General features: G+C 47.0%; 1 protein-coding gene across 3 annotated transcripts; it reads left to right on the top strand.

The window, feature by feature from the left end:
• Positions 1-14,809: 14,809 nt before the first annotated feature.
• Positions 14,810-20,698, top strand: TRIM56 (tripartite motif containing 56). 3 transcript variants are annotated; one of them, XM_037054862.1, is made up of 3 exons: positions 14,869-14,949; positions 15,176-15,892; positions 16,003-20,698. In XM_037054862.1, exon 3 carries the CDS (start codon positions 16,004-16,006, stop codon positions 18,239-18,241), a length of 2,238 nt encoding a protein of 745 aa, XP_036910757.1. In that variant the 5' UTR covers positions 14,869-14,949; positions 15,176-15,892; position 16,003; the 3' UTR covers positions 18,242-20,698. The 3 variants fall into 3 exon arrangements, with proteins under 3 accessions (XP_036910759.1, XP_036910757.1, XP_036910758.1); XM_037054863.1 differs by having other exon boundaries at positions 14,888-14,949; positions 15,781-15,892; XM_037054864.1 differs by lacking the exon at positions 15,176-15,892 and having other exon boundaries at positions 14,810-14,949.
• Positions 20,699-22,503: the final 1,805 nt, after the last annotated feature.

The following is a 22,503-nucleotide window of genomic DNA, read 5'->3' as shown; positions in this document are numbered from 1 at the left end:
ATTGAATAAAGAGTAAAACAGAGAGGCATATGCTTCTTTTATATTGGTGGGTACAGGATAGTTAACAATTAAATTTTATACATGGAGATGGTATATGGCAGTGAGGAGAAATGATAATAGCGGGGGGGGGGGCGGGGGGGGGGGTTCTGTGGTCTAGTGCTCAATGGGAGATTATGCCCTGAAGGGTCTGGAAAAAGATTACTGTGACGTTCCAAAGGACAATAGACTCAGTTAAGGTAAAGACTGACCTTTGTCAAGGATGATATAGCCTAGGATGTGACCACCCACCAAGACTCACTTTCAGTTAGTAAATTTTAATTTCAGCCCTGGCCAGGTGGCTCAATTGGTTGGAGCACCCTCCCAAACACCAAAGAGGCTTCAGTTTGATTCCCCGGTTGGGGTGCTACAGGAGGAAATCAATCAATGTTTCTCTCTCTCTCTTTACCCCCTTCCTCTCTCTCTAAAATCAATAAAAATATATCCTTGGGTGAGGGAAAAAATTTTAATACCAGACCATCCTATGTGGTCACTTTAGGTCTCTGGGTTTGTAAAGCCACCACGCAGGCCTCCCCTGAGCTTGTCAGGTTTAGTATGTGGCCCCTCTTTCTTCCATAGTTTTCAGACGGAAATATGCTAAAGAAAGATCCAGGGAGAGAGGAAAGGTGATGTTGCAGAAGAGAGGCAGATACAGAAAAGACATTATCGAGCTAGTGATGGGGGTGAACCCAGCAGTGCCGAGCAGAGCTGTAATGAAGCCTGAGCAAAAGGAAAAATCGGTAATATTGATCCTGTCTTTACTTACAATGGTGATGTTTTGCATTACTTTTGATTTAAAAAATATATTGTATTGAAATATTTAGGTTGATTAATGAGTTTTCTTGGTGCCCCTTAATCATTTTCACCTAATGTCCTGTGGAGGAGAAGCTTTGTGGGAAATTTACCAGCATAAAGGAACTGGCAGTGAATCAGAATAGAGGGGGCAAGAGCAGTCCTCAGGCTGACAGGCACCTCCCACAACCCAGAAGCAAGCATAGGTGGTTAGGCTTGGTTGTTGCCCTTTTCTTGTGATGGAGTCCGCTTCAGCAGGATGAGAGCTCCCTCTGGTGGGCCTGAGTGGCAAAGACAGATCAAAGTGCGCAGTGCTGCCTGGTTGGCTGCGTGCAGAGTAGTCTAAGGGAGGAGGCAGGGAAGGATGAGGGGCTAGGGCTAGAGAGGAGCGAGTTTTCAGAGGGGAGTGATCAATAGTTTCACAGGCCAGAGGCCTCATTGAACTTTGGCCTGATTAATGTACATAGGTGCAGCAAGAGATGTAAATTAGCACATGTAAACCTTTTAAATTATTTTGCAACCTTATAAAATGGGAATGCCTATGAGCTGGGATTACACCCCAATTTACAAGCATTGCAGATGAAATTTTGTGAAAGGAATGCCTTGGCCCTAGTCTTAGGATAGAAGAGTAAATAATAGAGGCTTTTAAAAGTCCGAGCCAAGATTCCTTAGAAAATTTCCATATGCAAGTCATGAGGTTCCAGCTACCAGAAAATAAACTTCCTTACCACTGAGAGGCTGGAACCTTAAAAAAATAAATAAGTAAAATGTCAGAGAGGTCAAGGAGGATAAAAGGTAAAAAGACACTATTGTCACCTGGGCTGTAATGCAGGATCTGCTGTCACTAGAAATCCAATCCTGGAGCCTTGGGTTCTGGGCTATGAAAGCTGGCTGGCCAGGGACCAGATGAATTTTGAGTGACTCAAAGCAATTTTGGTTGCTATAAGAGCAATTGAATTCCAGCTTCATGTCAACAAGAATATGGGGACTGAGTTTGACAGCTGTATCTAGAAGGCAAGCAGGAAGCTGAACACTCTGCCAGTCTCACCTGGACAGCTGGAGGTAGGAATGATTTCTTCAGAGCATGAGAGGAGCACCTCCAGCCCGATGTGTTTAGGGCACACAGGCCTAAGCAGACATCACACCCACAGGTTGGCGGTGCTGGATGACAGACACCAATGCCAGGGTTATAGGCTGGGTCTAGCACTATAGTTTCACATTCATATGAATATTATACAATAACTATATTTTAAAGTACTGTGTTGCAAAGTTTTTGAGGCAGGAGAAAATAAAATGGAATAAGCACTGCCAAGAGAGTTGCTTAAAAATCAAGCAGGGCCCTGGCAGGCATAGCTCAGTGGATTGGGCGCAGGCTGTGAACCAAAGGGTTGCCAGTTTGATTTCTAATCAGGGCACATGCCTGGGTTGTGGGCCAAGTCTCCAGTGGGGGCCACATGAGAGGCAACACATTAATGCTTCTTTCCCTCCCTTCTCCTCTCTCTAAAAATGAATAAATAAAATCATTAGAAAAATAGAGCAGGGAGGCCCCTGGGGAAGTGGGGCCTATGCACATTTGCACCTCAGTTCTCAGAGCTGCTGTTAAGTTGCTAAACCCAGCTCAAGGCTGAGCCATAAACACCCCAGAACAACTGTTGTGTGGGCACATATGGACTCTACCTCCTCCTTGTCATTTTTACCTCCCTCACTTGCACTTTGATACCCGCTCCTCTTTCCTTTGCATGGAGGGCCCACATGGGAACTACACTTGAGATTCCATCTCCATAAAACTACCTTCTTTGTTGTCTTTAGAGCACAGTTGGGGTTGCTCCTGGATGACAGTCCTTTTGCTCAAATAAATGTTTTTGGTTGTTGTTGTTGTTGTCATTCTCTATCGCAGACTAAACCCTTCTGTGGTTTCAGAATTTAACAGTTCTTTTTCATGACAGTCATCTGGGATTGTGAGGTATCCTGTGAGACTTGCATACCAGTTTCCTTGGGGAAACTAGAGGGAGAGTTGAGGGGAGCTGAACTCCGAATGTGCTCCCTCAGCCTTGGCAGACAGGGGAAGCCTAAAGGGCTCCAGGTACTGAGCACAGCCTTTGCCACAAGCATTGACTGACAACTAAGTTATGAAGATACAAGGGAGACCCCCCCCAAATCAGACTAAAAATAACAGAAAAACCAAGTAGAGATATTAGTGACCATATACCGCTATGGAGACAAAACCCACAGTTTAAGTCTAGTCAAATTGTGGAACAACAGCTACATCAAAAACAACCCTCAGTGCAGAGAAATAGGAAAGTGTGACCCACACCCAGGAGAACAGAGCAGGCAGCAGAAATTGGTGCTGAGCGGGCCCCAATGTCACGTTTAGCAGATAGACGCTATAAATATTTGCAAAGAATTAAAGGGAAGTATGATGACAGTGGATCAGAAAATAGAAAATCTCAGCAGAGAAATAGAAACTAGTAAAGATAGAACCAAATGGAAACTCCGCAGCTGAAAAGTAAAATAGCTGGAATAGAAACTTCACTAGAAGGGCTCAACAGCCAATTTGGGATAGCAGAAGAAAGCATCAGTGACCTAAAAGACAGATGAATGTAAAGGATCCAATCCGAAGATCAGAGGGAGAAAGTAGTGACGAAAAACAGAGTCTGAGAGGCAGTGGAACAGTGTCAAGCAGGACAACATATGTATTATTAGGGAACCCAGAAGGAGAAGAAAGAGAGAGAAAAAGACAGAAAAAAGACCCTTCAAAAGTGAAAATGGCTTGTTCCGGCACTCGTGGCCCTGCTCATGTGCCCATCTGGTGGCAATCGGCACACTTGTGCATTAGCCACTGAGGAGACTCCAGTACCCGCTGTGATGAAAAACCCAAGAAAGGAGCCCAGACCAAGAACAGTGGTGACGCTCACGTGAAAGCTGGGGGACAGGATGGCTCTGTTGTGCCGCTGGAGAGGCAGGTACCACTTGTCATTGTGAATGACAAGGTTTGCCAATGAGGCTGATCACATTCCAGTCTCATGGGCAGACAACTAAGGAAACAGACACACCCACACAGTTGGAGATAGATGGCAAAGATACAACTGACACATTCCTAGAGTGGACAGGAAGCATCTACTAAAAAGAGAATCTGCTACTTCAGTTCCAAACTCTATTTCCATGAACCAAGAGCACATTAGAAAACTGCGATGTGGCTGTACCACACCCTGAATGGTTTCCTTTATTCTCTCATGTTTCCTTCCTGCAGGGAAAGAGGAGGCAGTCTGGCTTCCTCACCCAGGTGTCTGGGTAGCTAAGGGAAGCAGCATCCCCATAGCCTTGGAGGGGCCCGATAACCTGTGTTCTCACAGCCTTGAGACTGGGTTCGATCAACTGTTCCCATAACGTGAAGTGGGCATGCATGTACAAAATTATGTTATGTTATGTAATGTTCTGGCGTTTTTCTGGCTTTGTTCCCTTCTGGTACTTAAGTAGGTAGGGACTCCCTGCTGGGAGTGATGATGATGAGATACACAAGGGGACAGGTGCCAGGATGGGTGCCACACTGGGCAGCAGGGGCCATGACATGAGATGTTCAGACAGACAGACACGCAGCTTGCAGCGTGCGTGGCTCACCCACCCATGGCTAAAGGCGTGCCAGATGCCCCAAGGGCTTGGTGAGTATTCTTCCATCTGCAGGAATACCATGGACCTGGCAGGCCTTGAACAGTTGCAACACACTTCCCCATTCCTTCATTGTACATGAAGTGACTATGGTAAGTGCACACGCGTCTTGCTTTGAAAAAAAAGAGAAAAACCTAAATAGCCAATGACATATTTCACCATCTGTGAAAATACTCCACTTCTTCCTTGGAGACATGCTTATCTAATTCCCACCTTTACATTCCAATAAGTTACTAGCTTTTGCTGTTTAATAACACACAACAATAAAAAATTCCGGCATATCTTGTCTTAGAGACTTGCAATATTTTTCACTTGTCTTCGTGAAATCAAGGATGATTTTATAAATTTATTTGTATGTAACTATTACATTTACAGCAATATGTCTTTAAAACATAATAGATTAACCACAACTGGTGTGGCTCTGTGGATTGAGTGCTGGCCTGTGAACCAAAGGGTCACGGGTTTGATTCCCAGTCAGGGCACATGCCTGGGTTGTGGGTCAGGTCCCTAAGGCGGGCAGTAACACAAGAGGCAACCACACGTTGATGTCTCTGTCCCTCTCTTTCTCCTTCCCTTCCCGTCTCTCTAAAAATAAATAAACAAAATCTTTTTAAAAAGTAATAGATTATTTTAAAGAAATTGATTCTATGTACTTTTCAAGTCAAGCATGTTGTTATTTAAATAAATTTCTTATATAAAAATTTTTAAGAATTAAAGCAAAAATAAAAATGTCCTCGGATAACTATAAATTGCAAGAATATGGTGACAGTCAACCTATCTTACAAAAAATACAGAAGGAAGTCCCTTACATTGAAAAGGAAGGACACCAGATGGTAGCTCTAAGTTGCAGAAAGGAATGAAGAATACCAGGAATGTTAAACATGTGGATAAATACAGATGGCTAATGTATAGTTTTCTTTCCTTAATGTCCTTTAAAAATACATTTGTTTAGGCCCTGCCTGGTGTAGTTCAGTGGATTGAGCACAGACCTGTGAACCAGAGGATCACGCTTCGATTCCCAGTCAGGGCACATGCCTGGGCTGCAGGCTGGTTCTCTGCAGGCCAACTCCCAGCAGGGGACGCACGAAGGGCAACCATACATTGATGTTTCTCTCCCTCTCTCCTTCCCTTCTAAAGATAAATAAATAAATAAATAAAATCTTTAAAAAAATACATTTGTTTAAGTAATTATTGTAAGGCTGTATTTTGGGGGTTTTAACTCACATAGATATATTAGACAAAAATAGCAAAAAAAAGGGTGAAAATAGAGCCATATTGCTATATTTTATTGAATTTAAGTCAATATCAACCTGAAATAGATTCTTATAAATCAAAGATGCATGTTAAAATCTCTACAGCAATCACTAAGAAAAAATTTAAGCATATAACAAGTGTAATTAAATTAATTATGTTATAAATATTTTAATACAAAATAAGGCAATAGAGAACAGAGTAACAAAACAAGATATGTAGGAAAAAATAAAAACAAAAAAGATATGAGAGAGAAAACGAATAGCAAATAACAGACATAAATTCAATCATGTAAATAATTACAATTAAACCTAAATAGACTAAATACTCCAATCAAAGGCAGAAATTGTCGGACTAGATTAAAGGTAAGAGCCAACTATGTGCTGTCTATAAGAGACACATTTGAGATTCAAAGACATTAATACCTTGACAGTAAAGGATGAAAAATATATATCATTTAAAGATTTTATTTATTTACTTATTATTTTTGGAGTGAGGGAAGGGAGGGAGAAAGAGAGGGAGAGAAACATCCACTGGTTGGTTGCCTCTTGAATGCACCACAGCGGTGCCCTGACTGACCTGGGACCAAATCCTCAACCCGGGTGAGTCCCTGACCTGGAATCAAACAAGCCACCCTTCGCTCTGCAGGGCGATGTCCAACCAACTGAGCCACACCAGTCGGGACCAATATACATCATTTAAACAGTAACCATGAGATAACTGGAGTGACTACATTAACATGTTAATATATACTAATATTTAAGAAAAGAAATAGAGACAAAGAGGGACATTTCATAATGATAAGAGGTAGAGATAGAAATTACAGGCACTTAACAACAGACCCCCAACTTCATAAAGTAAAGCTGACAGAATTGAATAAAAAACGAACGATGTAACCATTACGGTTGGAGATGTCAGCACTGTGTCGGTGATTAAAAGGCCCACTAAGCAGGAAGTCAGTAAGAACATAGGAGCCTTGAACAGCCCTGTCAGTCAACCCGACCTAATGGACATACACAGGACACCCCGCCCTGCAGCGGAGTGCACGTGCTTTTCAAGCACACAGCAAACGCCGTCTAGGATAGATCATAGGTTGGGTCATAGAGCAAGGCTGAATAAATTCAACATGTTCATATTATATAAAGTGTTTCTTCAACAACAGAATTAAACTAGTAATCTGCAAAAGAAGGAAATTTGGGAAATTACCAAATATTTGAAAATGAAACAACACACTGCTAAATAATCCATGGGTCAAGGAAGATATCAAAAGGGAAATCAGAACATGCCTGAAATTGAATGAAAATAAAAACATAGATATTAGAACTGATGAGATACAGCAAGTGGGATGCTGGAGCCAGTTTGTATTGGCTCCTGGGAGAAGATTGTGCATGACTCTCCTACTTTGTGTTCAGTGGCCTCATTTAAATCAATTAGGGTGGAAGCATCACACCACAGAAATTGGCAAATGCCATAAAACTGGGCTCTCCCCTAGAAAAAAATGTAGTAGTTAAATGTTTAACAGAACACCACTGACTGCAGCAGCTAAAACAGTACTTAGGAGGGAAATGTGTATCTTTAAATGCTTATATAAAAAAAGGACCCCTGGCTGGTGTGGCTCAGTGGACTGAGCGCTGGACTGTGAAGCAAAAGGTTGCTGGTTCGATTCCCAGTCAGGGCACATGCTTGAGTTTTGGGTCAGGGTGCTCAAGAGGAAACCACATGTTGATATTTCTCTCCTTCTCTTTCTCCCTCCCTTCCACTCCCTAAATATAAATAAATAAAATCTTTTTTTTTTAAAAGGAAAGGAAAAAGATCTAATGGTATACAAACAGATGCCTAGATCAGTGGAACAGAATAGAGAGCCTGGAAACAAACCCACAGCTATATGGTCAGCAAATCTAGGATAAAGGAGACCAAACATACAACGGGGTAAAGACAACCTATTTAGTGAGTGGTGTTGAGAAATTTGGACAGAGAGATGCAAGAAAAGTGACACTTGACCGTCTTCTCACATCACATGCAAGAATAAGCTGAAAATGGATTAAAGACTTAAATGGAAGACTCAAAACCACAAAACTTCTAGAAGAAAACACCAGCAGGAAGGCCTCTGACATTTCTCTTAGCAGTATTTTTTCTGATATAGCTCCTCCAGCAAGGGAAATTAAGGAAAAATATACAAACGAGACTATATCAAACTGAAAAAGTTTTGTACAACAAAAGAAACCATCAATGAAATGAAAAGACAATCTACTAAATGCAAGAAGGTATTCTTCAATGACATGTCAGATAAGAGGTTAATATCCAAAATTTATGAAGAATTCATACAACTCACCCCCCCAAAAAAAGCCCATTAAAAAATGGGCAAAAGACCTGAATAGACACTTCTCCAAAAAGGACATACAGATGGCCAACAGACGTATGAAAAGATACAGTTCCAGCCAAGATGGAGAAGTAGGTGGAAATACTGTACCTCCTCCTACAACCAAATTTGAGGACAACAAAGATTTGGAAACAAAAACACAACCAAAACAGACAGAAAATTTAACTGTACGAAGTCTGACAAAAATGAACCATTCATTCAGACCGGTAAAAGGGGTGGAGTCAATGGCCAGAGGAGAGGGGTCCCGGCAGGAAAAGACGGTGGTTAGCTGACCCAGGCGGATGCGGGGAGGAAACAAGCAAACCCAGTAAGGCTCGTAAGGAGGCTGGCTGACCACAGACACACATTGGCACACAGAAAAACCAGGCAAAAAAACGGGCAGTGAGACAGACTGAGCAACCCAGGGCCCCAGCAACAGGAATTAAAGCTTAAAAGCACTGTTTGAAAAACTTTCAGGGGTTGAGGTGCCAGGAGAGGCTCCCAGCCTCACAGAAGAGTTTGTTGGAGAGACCCATAGGGTCCTAGAATGTACACAAGCCCACCCACCCAGGAACCAGCACCAGAAAGGTCCAATTTGCTTGTGGGAAGGAGCAGAGGGGACAGAAATCCAAGAGAGAGAGAAGAACAAGAGCCATTGGTCCCTTTCTGACCCTGCCCCAACATACAGCATCACAACCCAGCCATGGGGGTTGCACCACCCTGGTGAACACCTAAGGCTCTGCACCTCACACATAACAGGTGCGAACAGACCAAAACATTATGGCTCAAGCAAAAGAACAGCTCAAAGCCCCAGAGCCAATACTTCTAAGCGACAAAGAGATAACCAACCTATCGGATGCACAGTTCAAAACACTTTCTCGGGGTCGAGGGGCCGGGAGAGGCTCCCAGGCTCACAGAGAGTTCATTGGAGAGACCCACAGGGTCCTGGAGAATATACGGGCCCACACACCCAGGAACCAGCACCAGAGGGGCCCAATTTGCTTGTGGGAAGCAGCAGAGGGGACAGAAATCTGAGAGAGAGTAGAGTGGAGCAAAGCGCCATTTTTTTTCTCTTTCTGACCCCGCCCCCACATACAGTGTCACAACCCAGCTACTGGGTGGCGGGGCTCTGGTGAACACCTAAGGCTCCGCCCCTCAAACATAACAGGTGTAAACAGACCAAACATTATGACTCAAGAACAGCTCAAAAGCCCCAGAGCCTATAATTCTAAGTGACCAAGAAATAGCCAGCCTTTCAGATGCACAATTCAAAACACTGGTGATCAGGATGCTCACAGAACTAGTTGATTTTAGCCACAAATTAGAGAAACATATGAAGGCTAAACTGATTGAAATGAAGGGAAATGCACAGGAAACCAATAGTGAAGGAAAGGAAACTGGGACTCAAATCAAGGAAGTGGACCAGAAGGAAGAAAGAAACAACCAAACAGAACAGAAGGAAGAAACAAGAATTCAAAAAAATGAAGAGAGGCTTAGGAACCTCCAAGATATCTTTAAACATTCCAACATTATTATTATAGGGGTACCAGAAGGGGAAGAGGAACAGCCACGAGTGGAATGCTTATTTAAACAAATAATAAAGGAGAGCTTCCCCAGTCTGGCAAATGAAATAGACTTCCAGGAAATCCAGGAAGCTCAGAGAATCCCAAAGAAGTTGGAACCAAGAAGGAACACACCAAGGCACATCATAATTACATTAGCCAAAATTAAAATGAAGGAGAGAATTCTAGAAGCAGCAAGAGATAAGGGGACAGTCACCTACAAAGGAGTTCCCATCAGACTGTCAGTGGGTTTCTCCAAAGAGACCTTCCAGGCAAGAAGGGGCTGGAAAGAAGTATTCCAAGTCATGAAATCCAGAGACCTACATCCAAGATTGCTCTATCCAGCAAAGCTTTCATTTAGAACGAAAGGGCAGATAAAGTGCTTTTCAGATAAGGTCAAATGCAAGGAGTTCATCATCACCAAGCCTTTATTATATGAAATGTTAAAGGGACTTCTCTAAGAAAAAGAAGATAAAAATATGAACAGTGAAAGGACAGCAAACTCACAGTTATTAACAACCACACCTAAAGCAAAAGTAAACTAAGAGGACAGCTAGATTGGGAGCGGAACCACAGAAATGGAGATCACATGGAGGGTTAGCAACAGGGGAGTGGGAGGAGGAGAAGGGGGGAGAAGGTACAGAGAATAATTAGCATAGACGGTAGGTAGAAAATAGACAGCGGGGCAGGGCAGGAATACTATGGGAAATACAGAATCTAAATTACACTTCAGAAAGCTAATTTTATTTTTATTTTTTAAATATTTTATTTATTTATTTTTAGAGAGAGGGGATGGGAAGGAGAAAGAGTGGGAGAGAAACATCATTGTGTGGCTGCCTCTCATGTGTCCCCCAATGGGAATCTGGCCCACAGCCCAGGCATGTGCCCTGACTGGGAATTGAACCACGACCCTTTGCTTCACAGGTCTGCGCTCAATCCACTGAGATAGACCAGCCAGGGCCAGAAAGCTAATTTTAAAATGTGAAATAATAAATACCACCAGCACCTAAAAAGGGAGAAAGAGAGGGAGGGAGGAAAAACCACTTTGAGGTAACAGAAACTATACAAGGCAAAAAAACTAAAACCACACACACAATACAATCATTCCTATCCTCAGAGACAGAAGATGTTGTTTCCACAGGAAAATTAAGGGCTAAAAAAGGGAACTCATGAATGATCATATTTTGCCATATATAATGCACACTTTTTTTGCCCAAATTTTTGAGGGAAAAATAAAGATACACATTATACATGGATAGTACCTGAAATACCTTGTATCTGTTCTTGTGTTTTGTAATTATTTGTTACATAAAATTCCTTGTACCATAATATATTCAAAAATAAGTGCTAAGGCCCTGGCTAGTGTGGCTCAATGGCTTGAGCACCAGCCTGTAAACCAAAGGGTTGCCAATTCAGTTCCCAGTCAGGACACATGCCTGGATTGTGGGTCAGGTCCCCAGTAGGGGGCACACAAAAGGCAACCACACATTGATGCTTCTCTCCCTCATTCTCCCTCCCTTCCCCTCTGTTTAAAAATAAATAAATAAAATCTTTAGAAAAATAAATGCTAAAATTCCTTTACAATACGAAAACCAAGTATATAAATATAAATAAATTAAAAAGTTGAATTAAAACATTAAAATGAAAGATGTTTTTCCTGAAAATTTGGGCCAAAAACGTGGGTATGAATTATACATGGCAAAATACAGTAGAACCATGACAACAGGTTTGAAAAACACAATAGAAGGGTCAGAAAGGTTAAATTGAAAAATATCTCCCTGAAAATAGTAAAAAAGAGAAAGAAATGGAAAATAACAGGAAAAAATTAGAGTACTCATTTAAGAGCTACAGCATCTGTTCCTGGCTGATGTGGCTTAGAGGGCTGAGTGCCAGCCTGTGAACTGAAGGATTGCTGGTTCAATTCCCGGCCAGGGCACAAGTCTGCTGTTTCTCTCACACATCAATGTTTCTTTCTTTCTCTTTTCTCTTCTCTCTAACAAAATTAATAAAATCTTTTTAAAAAAGAGAAATGCAATATCTGAATGATCTGATTGATGGAACTTCTAGAAGAGGAAACAGAAAACAGAGGGGAGAAGATCATCAACAAAATACTTTAGGAAAATTCCCCAGAGCCAGAGGGAAAGTACTTCCAGAGTGAAAGAGCCAACCAAACGCCCAGCGTGGTGCACACACTGTGAAGTCCAAAACTTGGAGACAGAGAGAAGGTTCTAAAAGCTTCCCCAAAGAACTCACTTCTGAGAGGTCATTGTTAAATTTCAGGAGTTTTGCAGCTGGTTGTTAAAGCAGCTCTGGTGGAAATATTTATACCCTATTTACATCATGGAAACTAGTAAGAGCGAAGCTGGCTTATCAGCATTTTACTAACTAGTTAGGTACACTATGGGATATAATTATGCAGCCACTAACAATAACTATGAAGACTATGTAGAAATATAGAAAATTTTGATATAACATTAAGTGATTAAATAGAGAAAAAGTGCAGATACACTATAAATACAATTATGTAAAATATATTTCATATGGACAGTGAACAAAAGAAATAGACACAAAAATATTTTGTTACAATGGTGATGTTATTTGAAAAATTTATTTTAAATTATCCTTATTATTTATATAAATTAAGATTAAAAAAATCAAAAATCTTTGCTCACACTCCCAACCCCCCTCCCCCTAGTACCTACAGAACAAAGTCCAAATGTTCCAAATCCTATAATGGCTTCCTATTAATTTAAGGTCTTGCAGGATTCTAAACAGGAAATTTTAGTTTGTTCTGCCTGCCCAACTCCCATTTCCTGCCACTACCCTCCACCCACCCTCTTTCCAGTCCTATCAGACCAACCAACTTCCCCAAGAGTCATCTTTGAGGTCCCCTCAGCATCCAGCAGCTAGCTCCACCCTACCTCCAGTTCCTCCTCCCCTGCCCTTGTCTCCATGGCAATGCTTATCTATTGGCTGCAGTTGAGACATCACTTGGTTTAAGAGCCTTTTCTCAGGATAGAGAAACTCATTATGAGGTCTGGCCCCAGACTGCAGACACTTTCGGCAATTGTTCAACATTAAAGAAAGCAGGGTAGGACAGCCACTGTAATGTCTCCTCTTTCAGGAAGCCTTCCTGATTTCCACACCACCACCGCCATTCCAGGAGAAACCAAATTCTCCCTTTTCTCCCAAATTCATTCCAGGAGAAACCAACCCCTCCACCCTCCTCTCTATCCCTGTTGCCGCTGGGTCATAGCGCTTCATATGGCCTCACGTGAATCACTTTTTCTCTCTCTAACTCAGTTTCCTCGCCTGTAAAATGAAGGCAATAATGATACTTATCTCACCAGGTTACTGTGAGGGTTAAATCAGGTTATGTTTACAACACCCCATGTCAAGTTCATGCTAAATACTCAATGAAAGGAAGCCATTGTGGCAATTATTTTGACGCCTTGATATCCTATTTGTCTTACTGTCTCACCATGTACATATTTCACCTCCCCATTAGACCATAAACTCCTTGTGGGCAGAGAACACATCTTGTTTGTCTTCATATATTCTGCAGTGCACGGCACACCATCTGGCCACAGTAGGCATTCAACAAATCCTTGAATGTGCACAACAAGCACACACAGAGGCCATATGCACATGCAGGTATGTGCATGTGATTAGCGGCACACATACACCAGTACATTTTCCCGTCCACGTCTTGGCTGGCCATCAGTCTGCAGCATTCCACAGCACTGCTCACTTCCTTCGTCTGGAAGTGCAGCATTCTCCAGCTGTGACTCCTGGGACTTTTCTCTTGGATCTCCACCTACCTCTCTGGCAACTACTTCTCAGATTCCTTCCAGCCCCTTCCCCCTTGCCCTTAAATGTCTGTGTTCCTTGTAGTGCCATCTCAACCCTATTCTTCTCGTTTTGGACACTGTTGAATGACCTCATCAGAGCCACAGATACATGTTGGAAAAGTATGGAAGAGTCACCAGCCTAGGTATTGCCAACCTAGCCTCCCCTGCTGACCTGAAACACCTAACGGGCTCCCTTAGGTGCTGCCCTCCTTCCTTCACCACCCTCCCAGGGCCAATGACAAGTGCCATAGCTTCTTTCGCCTTCAACAGCAACTCCTCCACCCTCCTCTCCGTCCCTGTTGCCACTGGGTCAGCTCAGACTCCACCCCGCCCCCCACACACGCTTTCCACCTGGATCCTCTAGTCAGGACCCCCTTATTCTCTGACTGCTACCACTGTGAGCCCTCGGCTGGATTTCCTGCTGAAATCCTGTGATCGTGTGTAACGGGGTACATACACGTACAGGGTTATAATGAATCAACTATAGTAAAGCATTCACTGCAGAATCGAAGTGGTGGGTATATGAGTGTTCACCGCAATTCTTTCAACTTCTTTGTGCTTCAAAATTTTCATAAGATGTTGGTGAAAATATTCTTCAGTGATTTCTTTTGGCTTGTTGGATGAAATTCAAGAACGCCTTCATGTAGCTCATAAGGCCCTTTGTGATCTGGCTGCCCTGCCTGCTTCTACAATCTCATCTGCCACCACTCACAGGTCCCCTTCCCACAAACTGCCCCAGTAGTTAGAGCCAGCCTGGAGAGTTGTGGTTTTCCATTCCTCCGTGTGCACATACTTGCTGCTCCTGCCCAGAACATTCTCCCTTCTGTTCTCCAGCAACTCCAACCCCCTATTCATTCTTCAGACTTATCTCAAGTGACACCTCCTCCAGGGAGCCTTTTCTTACTCCCTCAGATGGAGGCCCCTTACAAGGTTCTCACAACCTCTCCCATAGCTCAGCAGAAGGTTATGGCACCAGGGCCCTCACCTAGGACTGGATTTGCAGAAAAGCTGCAGCAGGGGAAAGCTGGCCTGAGGACTGGGGTCTGAATCACACAGGAGCCCTAATTTTTTCCCTCGGAGGACTGGTCCTTAGGCACTTCCTTCACTTGAGACAAACAAGCTTAGTTGCCTGAGCAAGTCCTGAGGCTAGGCAGGCAGACCCCTGGCAGGCAGAACCTGCGGGGTCCCGAAGCGGTCTGAGCCCTGATGCCGGCGCCCACAACCCCCGCCAACCCCCCAGGAAGAGGTGCAGGCGGGGAGGGGAAAAAGGCGGGGCCTGAGGCTGTGCAAGTCAGTGTCCCGGGGCTGGGACGGAAGTTGCACAAGTACAATTAGTTTCAGTTTTGTTTCTCTTCCAGGCACCCTGCAGCAGCCGTCTCCAGACTTCAGCCCCCAATTCCTGGTTCTGCAGCCCAAAGTCAGCTCAGGCCAGGTAAGGAGAGGGAAGGAAAGGGCAGCTGAAGAGCTGAACTGGAGGGAATGGGGGGAGGAGAGAGAGACCACGGGAGGAAGAGGAAGGGAGGGGGAGGGGAGAGAGGGACCCGGAAGTCAAGAGAAGAGGGGAGACCCGGCGGGAGCACCTCCATCTCACCCCACGAGGTCAAAAGTCTGAGGCTACCCTGGAAAAGACCCCTTCCCACTCTGAACTCTCCTCCCAGCTCCCACTTTCCGGAAGTTTGGGGAAATTCCCAAGTCTCACTGTCAAGTATTTCACAGCTGCTGTGCTGGGAGCTGGGAGGACTCACTGATGAACCTCACACAGCTCCGCCTCCTCAGAGGTTTCTAGGAGAGCAGAGGGCCTCTTGCAGCAGGAAAGACTGAAAGAAGAGGACTCTAGGAGTTGAGGCAAAGGCTGCAGTGACCCCAAGATCCATCCGCTGGAAGGAGAGGGCAGGACAACCCCTTCCTCTCAGGCTTTCTGCTGCCTGCTCCAGAACCCATTTCAGAAAGTCAGGACAGGAAGTGGGGTCCCCACTACCCATGATGCAGCTCCCAGGCTCTAGAAGAAGACAGCTGTGTGGGCCAGGGGTACTGGGACCAGTTATAGTGCCCCAAATGCCAGAAATCAAGAAAACTCTGCCCGCCTGGACCTTCTGCTGTGTCCCCCGACCCCAGCAGAATTCCCAGGACCTATGCACACAGGGGCTCAGACCTCACCTGCCACATGGCCTGTCAATCAGGGCACCAGTCATTACACTGTCAGCTCTCTGTGGCCAGGCTTCTGGTCTTGTCATTTCTTACATCTCTTGACATATGCAAGCAGCACCGACTTTTTCACATTTGCTGAATGTATGAAAGGAAGAGGGCAGCTCCCCAGCTCGAGAGCAAGTGGCCAGAGGACCCACAAGACCAGAAGAAAATTTCTGGCCATTCAGGTGATTCTCCAGACCTGGTAGGTCTTGAGGATAGAGGGATAGGCAGGAGGGCAGGCTGGAGGCCCTGTGGCGGTGCCCTCTGCCCTCTAACCCTGCCCCTTCGCTTGCAGCATGGTGTCCCAGGGATCCTCACCTTCTCTCCTGGAGGCCCTGAGCAGCGACTTCCTGGCCTGTAAAATCTGCCTGGAGCAGCTGCGGGTGCCCAAAACCTTGCCCTGCCTGCACACCTACTGCCAGGACTGCCTAGCCCAGCTGGCTCATAGCGGCCACCTCCGATGCCCTGAGTGCCGTGAGAAGGTGTCTGTGCCGCCAGCAGGCGTGGCTGCCTTCAAGACCAACTTCTTTGTCAATGGGCTCCTGGATTTAGTGAAAGCTCGGGCCGGTGGAGACCTGCGCACAGGGAAGCCGGCCTGTGCCCTGTGCCCCCTGATGGGGGGTGCCAGTGCTGGGGGTCCAGCCACAGCCCGGTGCCTAGACTGTGCTGATGACTTGTGCCAGGCCTGTGCCGACGGGCACCGCTGTACCCGGCAGACGCACACCCACCGAGTGGTAGACCTGGTGGGCTACAGGGCAGGGCTGTATGATGAGGAGGCTCGGGAGCGCCAGGCAGCCCAGTGTCCCCAGCACCCGGGGGAGGCCCTGCGATTCCTTTGCCAGCCCTGTTCCCAGCTGCTATGCCGTGAGTGTCGCCTGGACCCCCACCTGGACCACCCCTGCCTGCCCCTGGCTGAAGCTGTGCGTGCTCGGAGACCAGGCCTTGAGGAGCTACTGGCAGGTGTGGACAAGAACCTGGCTGAGCTAGAGGCCGCCCGGTTGGTGGAAAAGGAAGCCTTAGCCTGCCTGCGGGAGCAGGTGGCCAGGGTGGGATCACAAGTGGAAGAGGCTGCTGAAGGGGTTCTCCGAGCCCTCCTGGCCCAGAAAAAGGAGGTGCTGGGGCAGCTACGGGCCCACATGGAAGCTGCAGAGGAGGCTGCTCGGGAGAGGCTGGGGGAGCTGGAGAGCCGGGAGCAGGTGGCCCGGGCGGCAGCTGCCTTTGCCCGTCGGGTGCTCAGCCTGGGCCGGGAGGCTGAGATACTCTCTCTGGAGGGGGCGATTGCCCAGAGGCTTCAGCAGCTGCAGGGATTTCCCTGGATGCCTGGTCCATCCCCCTGTCTGTTGCCCCAGCTGGAGCTTCATCCTGGGCTCCAGGATAAGAATTGCCACCTGCTATGGCTCTCCTTTGAGAAGCAGCAGCCCCAAAAGGACAGTGGGAAAGATGGAGCTGGAAGCCAGGAAGGCGAGGAAACCCCGAATCGCAGAGAGGATGGAGCCCGGGCCCCAAAGGAGGACAGAGCCCCAACGCCACAGAAAGATGGAAGCCAGACCCCAAATGTGGAGAGAGCCCAGACCCCAAAAGAGGGCAGATCCCAGATGCCCCAAGAAGACGGAGGAGCCCAGACTGGCATCAGATCCAACAAGAAGAGGAAGTTTAAAGGCAGGCTCAAGTCCATTTCCCGGGAGCCCAGCCCAGCACCTGGGCCAAACCTGGAGGACTCAGGCCTCCTCCCCAAGCCCATCTTTTCCTGCAGCTTTCCCACGCGGATGCCTGGCGACAAGCGGTCTCCCCGGATCACTGGGCTCTGTCCCTTTGGCCCCCGGGAGATCCTGGTGGCAGATGAGCAGAACAGAGCTCTGAAGCGCTTCTCCCTCAATGGTGACTACAAAGGTGCTGTGCCTGTCCCCGAGGGCTGCTCCCCGTGCAGCGTGGCGGCCTTGCAGGGTGCGGTGGCCTTCTCGGCCGGTGCTCGGCTCTACCTCATCAGCCCTGACGGGGAAGTGCAGTGGCGCCGAGCCCTGAGCCTCTCCCAGGCTAGCCATGCTGTGGCTGCAATGCCAAGCGGGGACCGTGTGGCTGTTAGCGTGTCGGGCCACGTGGAGGTGTATAACATGGAAGGCAGCCTGGCCACTCGCTTTATCCCTGGGGGCAAGGCCAGCCGGGGCCTTCGGGCACTGGTGTTCTTGACTGCCAGCCCCCAGGGCAATTTCGTGGGGTCAGATTGGCAGCAGAATAGCGTGGTGGTCTGTGATGGTCTGGGTCAGGTCATTGGGGAATATGGAGGACCAGGCTTGCATGGCTGCCAGCCGGGCTCTGTGTCTGTGGATAAGAAGGGCTACATTTTTTTGACCTTGCGAGAGGTCAACAAGGTGGTGATCCTGGACCCAAAGGGGTCACTACTAGGTGACTTCCTGACAGCCTATCACGGCCTGGAAAAGCCCCGGGTGACCACCATGGTGGACGGCAGGTACCTGGTCGTGTCCCTTAGTAATGGGACCATCCACATCTTTCGGGTCCGTTCTCCTGACAGTTAAAGGGTTGGGATTGGGGTGGGACTGGGGAGGGAGTGGGGCAGGGTTGCCATGCGATGTGGTAGACTAGGGCACTTTCCCAGAGGCCAGGTGTTGGCACCCTTTCAGTGTGACCTGCCACACTCCCAGCCCCTTTTTGGGTGGGCAGAGATAGGACCGAGGGTTGTAGTGTGGCCATAGCCCTCAGAGGCAAAGGAGGACGGCTGGCAGGGCGCTGGGAGTTGACCGCACCTCTTGCTTTTTGGCGGGTGGCTGCTCCCACCTTTGCCACCAGCCCCTCTGCTACTGTCGTAAGAGTGTAAGTCTCTCAGATTTGTAAGCTGGTCCTAATTTGCGTTCTTCAAAATTCCGTTCTCCACATTCCTGGTGGAGGAGCCTGGCCAGAGTCTTGAGGAGGTGGGTGGGCAGGAGTCCCCGAGCCTAGAAGGGCTCAGGGCATGTTGGGCACATGCCTTGCGGGAGAGCTGAGAGCTGGCTTCCCTCAGATTGGAACAGGGACACACGCCAGGTCAGAAGAGGCCTGGGATTTCGAAACGGCAGTTAATGGCATCTTCCACCAGCCATGGCCAGGAAGTCTACAGGCTTCTCTGACATGGCACCCCCAGTGCAGTATAGGGTGGCGGACCAAGTACAGACGCCAGCTGAGGCCAAGGTCTCAGGGTCTGTGGCAGGGCCAGAGTCTAATGCACAGGGTTCTGAGTGTGAGAGAAGGGGCACCCCCAGGATCCCCGCCACCTCCAAGCCAAGACCTGTGTGGGCTGTAAAATCTTTTCTGTATTGATATCTGTACATTTCCTGGAGTCTGTTTTTAGTTTCCTCTTAGTGTTCCAACAGTTTCTCTTGAGAAATTTCGGCTCTCATTTGGCTGAACTAAGGAGTGAGGGAATGGTCCTTCGGTAGGCCATCGCTGCTGGGGAAAACAGCCTCCCCCTGGAGACCAGTGTGGGGTTGGGAAACAAAACAGCTGGGGAACCTCAGAAGTTGGTAGTGAGGCTGGGAAGGTAAAGGAGTAGAAACCAGAGGGAAGGATCTAGCTGGAGGTAAGTCACCACCCTGGTCCTCTGCGTGGGCCAGCGCGGCGGTGGAACCCAGGTGGACATGTTTAGCTGGGGTTGTCGAGAGAAGACTTAAGGGAATCGTAACGTGGGGATTGTGGACAATGGAGTGTTCATGAGAACCAGAGTAATTTTGGACAAGGCCAGATAGAAATCGCAGGGCATTAGGGGTGGGGAAAAGAACATCCTTTGGGGAGGTTATTGCTTGATTATTGAAGCGATAGGGGAAATGTCAAGTGGGCAGATTCAATTATATAAAAATTTGAAATCTATACGCAGCAAGGAATAATGAAGATTTTTAAAAACCAGTAAGGTGAGAAAGCCACGTATATAGACCCGAGTAAGAGCTGAGCCTCCATCGATGGTGCAGCGGTCAAGACCCTGCACTCGGTGAGAGGCCCAGGCAGGTCGTCCACCCAGCAGGAGATGCTCTCAGGCCAGGGCGACTAAGCAAAAAGATTTTCACAAGTCAGCCATTTCCGTGTGTCAAACATGCATTTTTAAAATATGTGGTGGAGAAATAGACTCCTGGCACTGTAAAATGTTGCTTCCTGGAGAGAAATTTGGGTGTACTCGGCAAGAGTTTAAAAAAAAAAAAGGCTATACTCAGTTATCTCACTTTGGGGAATACGTTCTGGGAAAGTAATTCAAAAGACAAAAGTCTTTGCTCAGAGATGTTTGTGGTCGCCCTGTAAATCATAGTCTTGACTGGAAACCACTCCGCTTGGGGGGGGCGGCGGGGTAGATTGTGGTCGGTGAGGAGGAGGAGCTGCTGCCTCCGTGCACAGCAGCGATGAAAACTATTTACAAGACTATGATCTGTGATGCAATCATGGGCAAAACGAAGAAGAGAATTTGGGTTGGAATCACATGATGGTAGCAATGAGGTGAAAGTGTGTCTGACTTGTTAGTGAGTGGAAATAGGTTCAAAACATGTAAATAGTGATTTGGGAGATTGGGTCCTTTCTGCGTTATTTCATGCTGTTATTCATATATGCACATTTTTACTTAGTTATTATTGTCCATGAAGTAACATATATGCCTGAATGTTTACTTAAAAAATATAAGTCTATAAATGATATTTAAGAACAGCTAGCTACTGGATTTGCAGGAGTCTAGCTGGTGACTGAGCAAGGAACTCACCCCGGGAAGGCTTACAGAGGGCCTGTGGTCCCCTCGGGTGAGGGGGTTGCTGCGTCGTGTTTGGAAGGCGGAGGAAGGTCTGGTTGAGTTTACCAGCCGACTCAGACCAACTGGAAACTGGGCGGTGGTTCTAAAGAACCAACTGGCGTAGGGCAAGTGGCAGTGGTGGGAGGGTCTGTCTTTGCAGCCCTCTCTGTGGGTTTAACGAAATGATGGCTCGTGGCTGGTGCTTGGTGAAACGTGTGTGAAATGAGTATCTGCGGAAGGGATGGGACGGTGGTAAGACTCCAGAGATTTGCCACCTTAAGTGCCATAACCCCATCCAACCAAGTTATCCAAAACCTTGGCATATGGGAAAGGGTCAGCAGGAGGGCACAGTGGACACAGTCTACCACGTGCTTCCCAGGGGGTGGCTTGGCTCCCAGTCACAAAAGAGATGAGATTGGCCTGTCCTGCTTACTACGTGTGCGGAAGGCCCTGAGGAATCGCACACCTTCAGGCTGACGCAGCGGCTCTGCGGAGCTGCAGAGGGACCATGTGCCTCTGGCCTGGCCTGAGAAATGGCTCCGGCCAGCGCCTCACCCTGGAGGCAAAGCAGGAGTAGGGACCTTTAGAAAGGAAATGTCACCTGACTGCAAGAAGAGAATCTCACTGGTGCTCCCAAGCTGCGGGAGCCACGAGGCTTGCCAGGAAACTGTAAGCATCCTGCAAAGCCAGGCATTGGAAGATTGACAGAAATTCTAAATTTTCCTCATTAAGGGGCAGGGTGGGAAGGCCCAGAACACGGGCAAAATACGACATGAATGGGAAGTATAGCACTGAGCCAATTTAGAGGTAAAATCCCCAGCATCGTGACTGCAACCCGGGAATCCTAATGAAACCCACAGAAAGCACCACTCGGCACTGGGGCGGGGGAGAGTTCTTGGTTAAACTACAGATCTTGAGAAGTCAGGAACGTGGTGAGATTCGTGCCGCCCCACCCCCACCCTGCATTGGACCATGACAATTAACTTGCTCAATTATTCCCTTTCCTGTTTGGAGCTTTCTAGATTGTGCACGTACTGGTAAAAAGAGAATGCCATTCATTCAGGTAGGGAGAAGGGGAGCAGAAAACCTCTTTCACAGTCTTTGCACTTAAAAAAGTGAATGAGGAAGCAGAGACCTGGGTCGAGTGCTGGCTCTTCCACTTAATGTTCTCTTGGTCTAGCTCCCCAACCTCTCGGAACCTCAGTTTCTACATTAGTGAAATGAGGACAATGACATCCACCATGCCCAGCTCACAGGGTTGTTGTGAGGCCTGGGTGAGAAGTAGAGAAAAGGATATTGTATTTTATATGCCATAAAACTCAAATCCGCCCTGGCTGGTGTAGCTTGGTGGATTGAGCACAGGCCTGTGAAGCAAAGGATCGCGGTTCGATTCCCTGTCGGGGCGCATGCCTGGGTTGCAGGCCAGTTCCCAGTGGGGGACTCGTGAGAGGCAACCACACATTGATATTTCTCTCCCTCTCTCCTTCCCTTCCCTTCTCTCTGAAAATAAATAAATAAAATATTTTTTAAAAAACCCTCAAATCCTAGGTGTTGGTTGGAAAGAATTTCAACCAACTTGTCCTAACCTAATACTGTTTCGTCAGTGTGAGCTCGAGGGGGCTGCACATATTGCGAGGTGAGAGCCCCAGAACATCTGGGTAGAGCTGTTCCCTGCTTCTTCTCTGGAGAAGACTCTTATTTTACATTCCAGCTGTTATTCGAAGATGCCATATACTGTGACAACTGTGACCGTTGGAGGAGAAGGGACCAATGGCCAGCTTGCGAAGATGCAACGCTGTTCTTAAAAGCCAGCTGAGAATCAGACTTTACTAATGAAGGACTGATAACCATAGACTTTTAGAAGTTCAAAATGGCGAGAGTGGCCAAATCTCTTGATAATTTAGAGGAAATATAATTTGGGGAGGGAATAGCTCTCCTTTCACTGTAGTCTTATTATCACTATGTCTATAAAGCCATGCCATATAATGAATCTACAGAGATAAGATTCACAGGGGCAGAAGTCCAAGAGGGAAGTCAGAA

Source organism: Sturnira hondurensis, unplaced genomic scaffold (assembly GCF_014824575.4).
Source record: "Sturnira hondurensis isolate 20B ecotype Veracruz unplaced genomic scaffold, ASM1482457v3 Scaffold0008380, whole genome shotgun sequence".
NCBI classification, from domain to species: domain Eukaryota; kingdom Metazoa; phylum Chordata; class Mammalia; order Chiroptera; family Phyllostomidae; genus Sturnira; species Sturnira hondurensis.
The sequence above is the reverse complement of the archived record's forward strand: the minus strand, read 5'-3'. Positions and strand labels throughout refer to the sequence as shown.

Excerpts from the sequence above, each read along its gene's own strand:
- TRIM56 (XM_037054864.1), top strand. The coding sequence starts at position 16,004 with ATGGTGTCCCAGGGATCCTCACCTTCTCTCCTGGAGGCCCTGAGCAGC.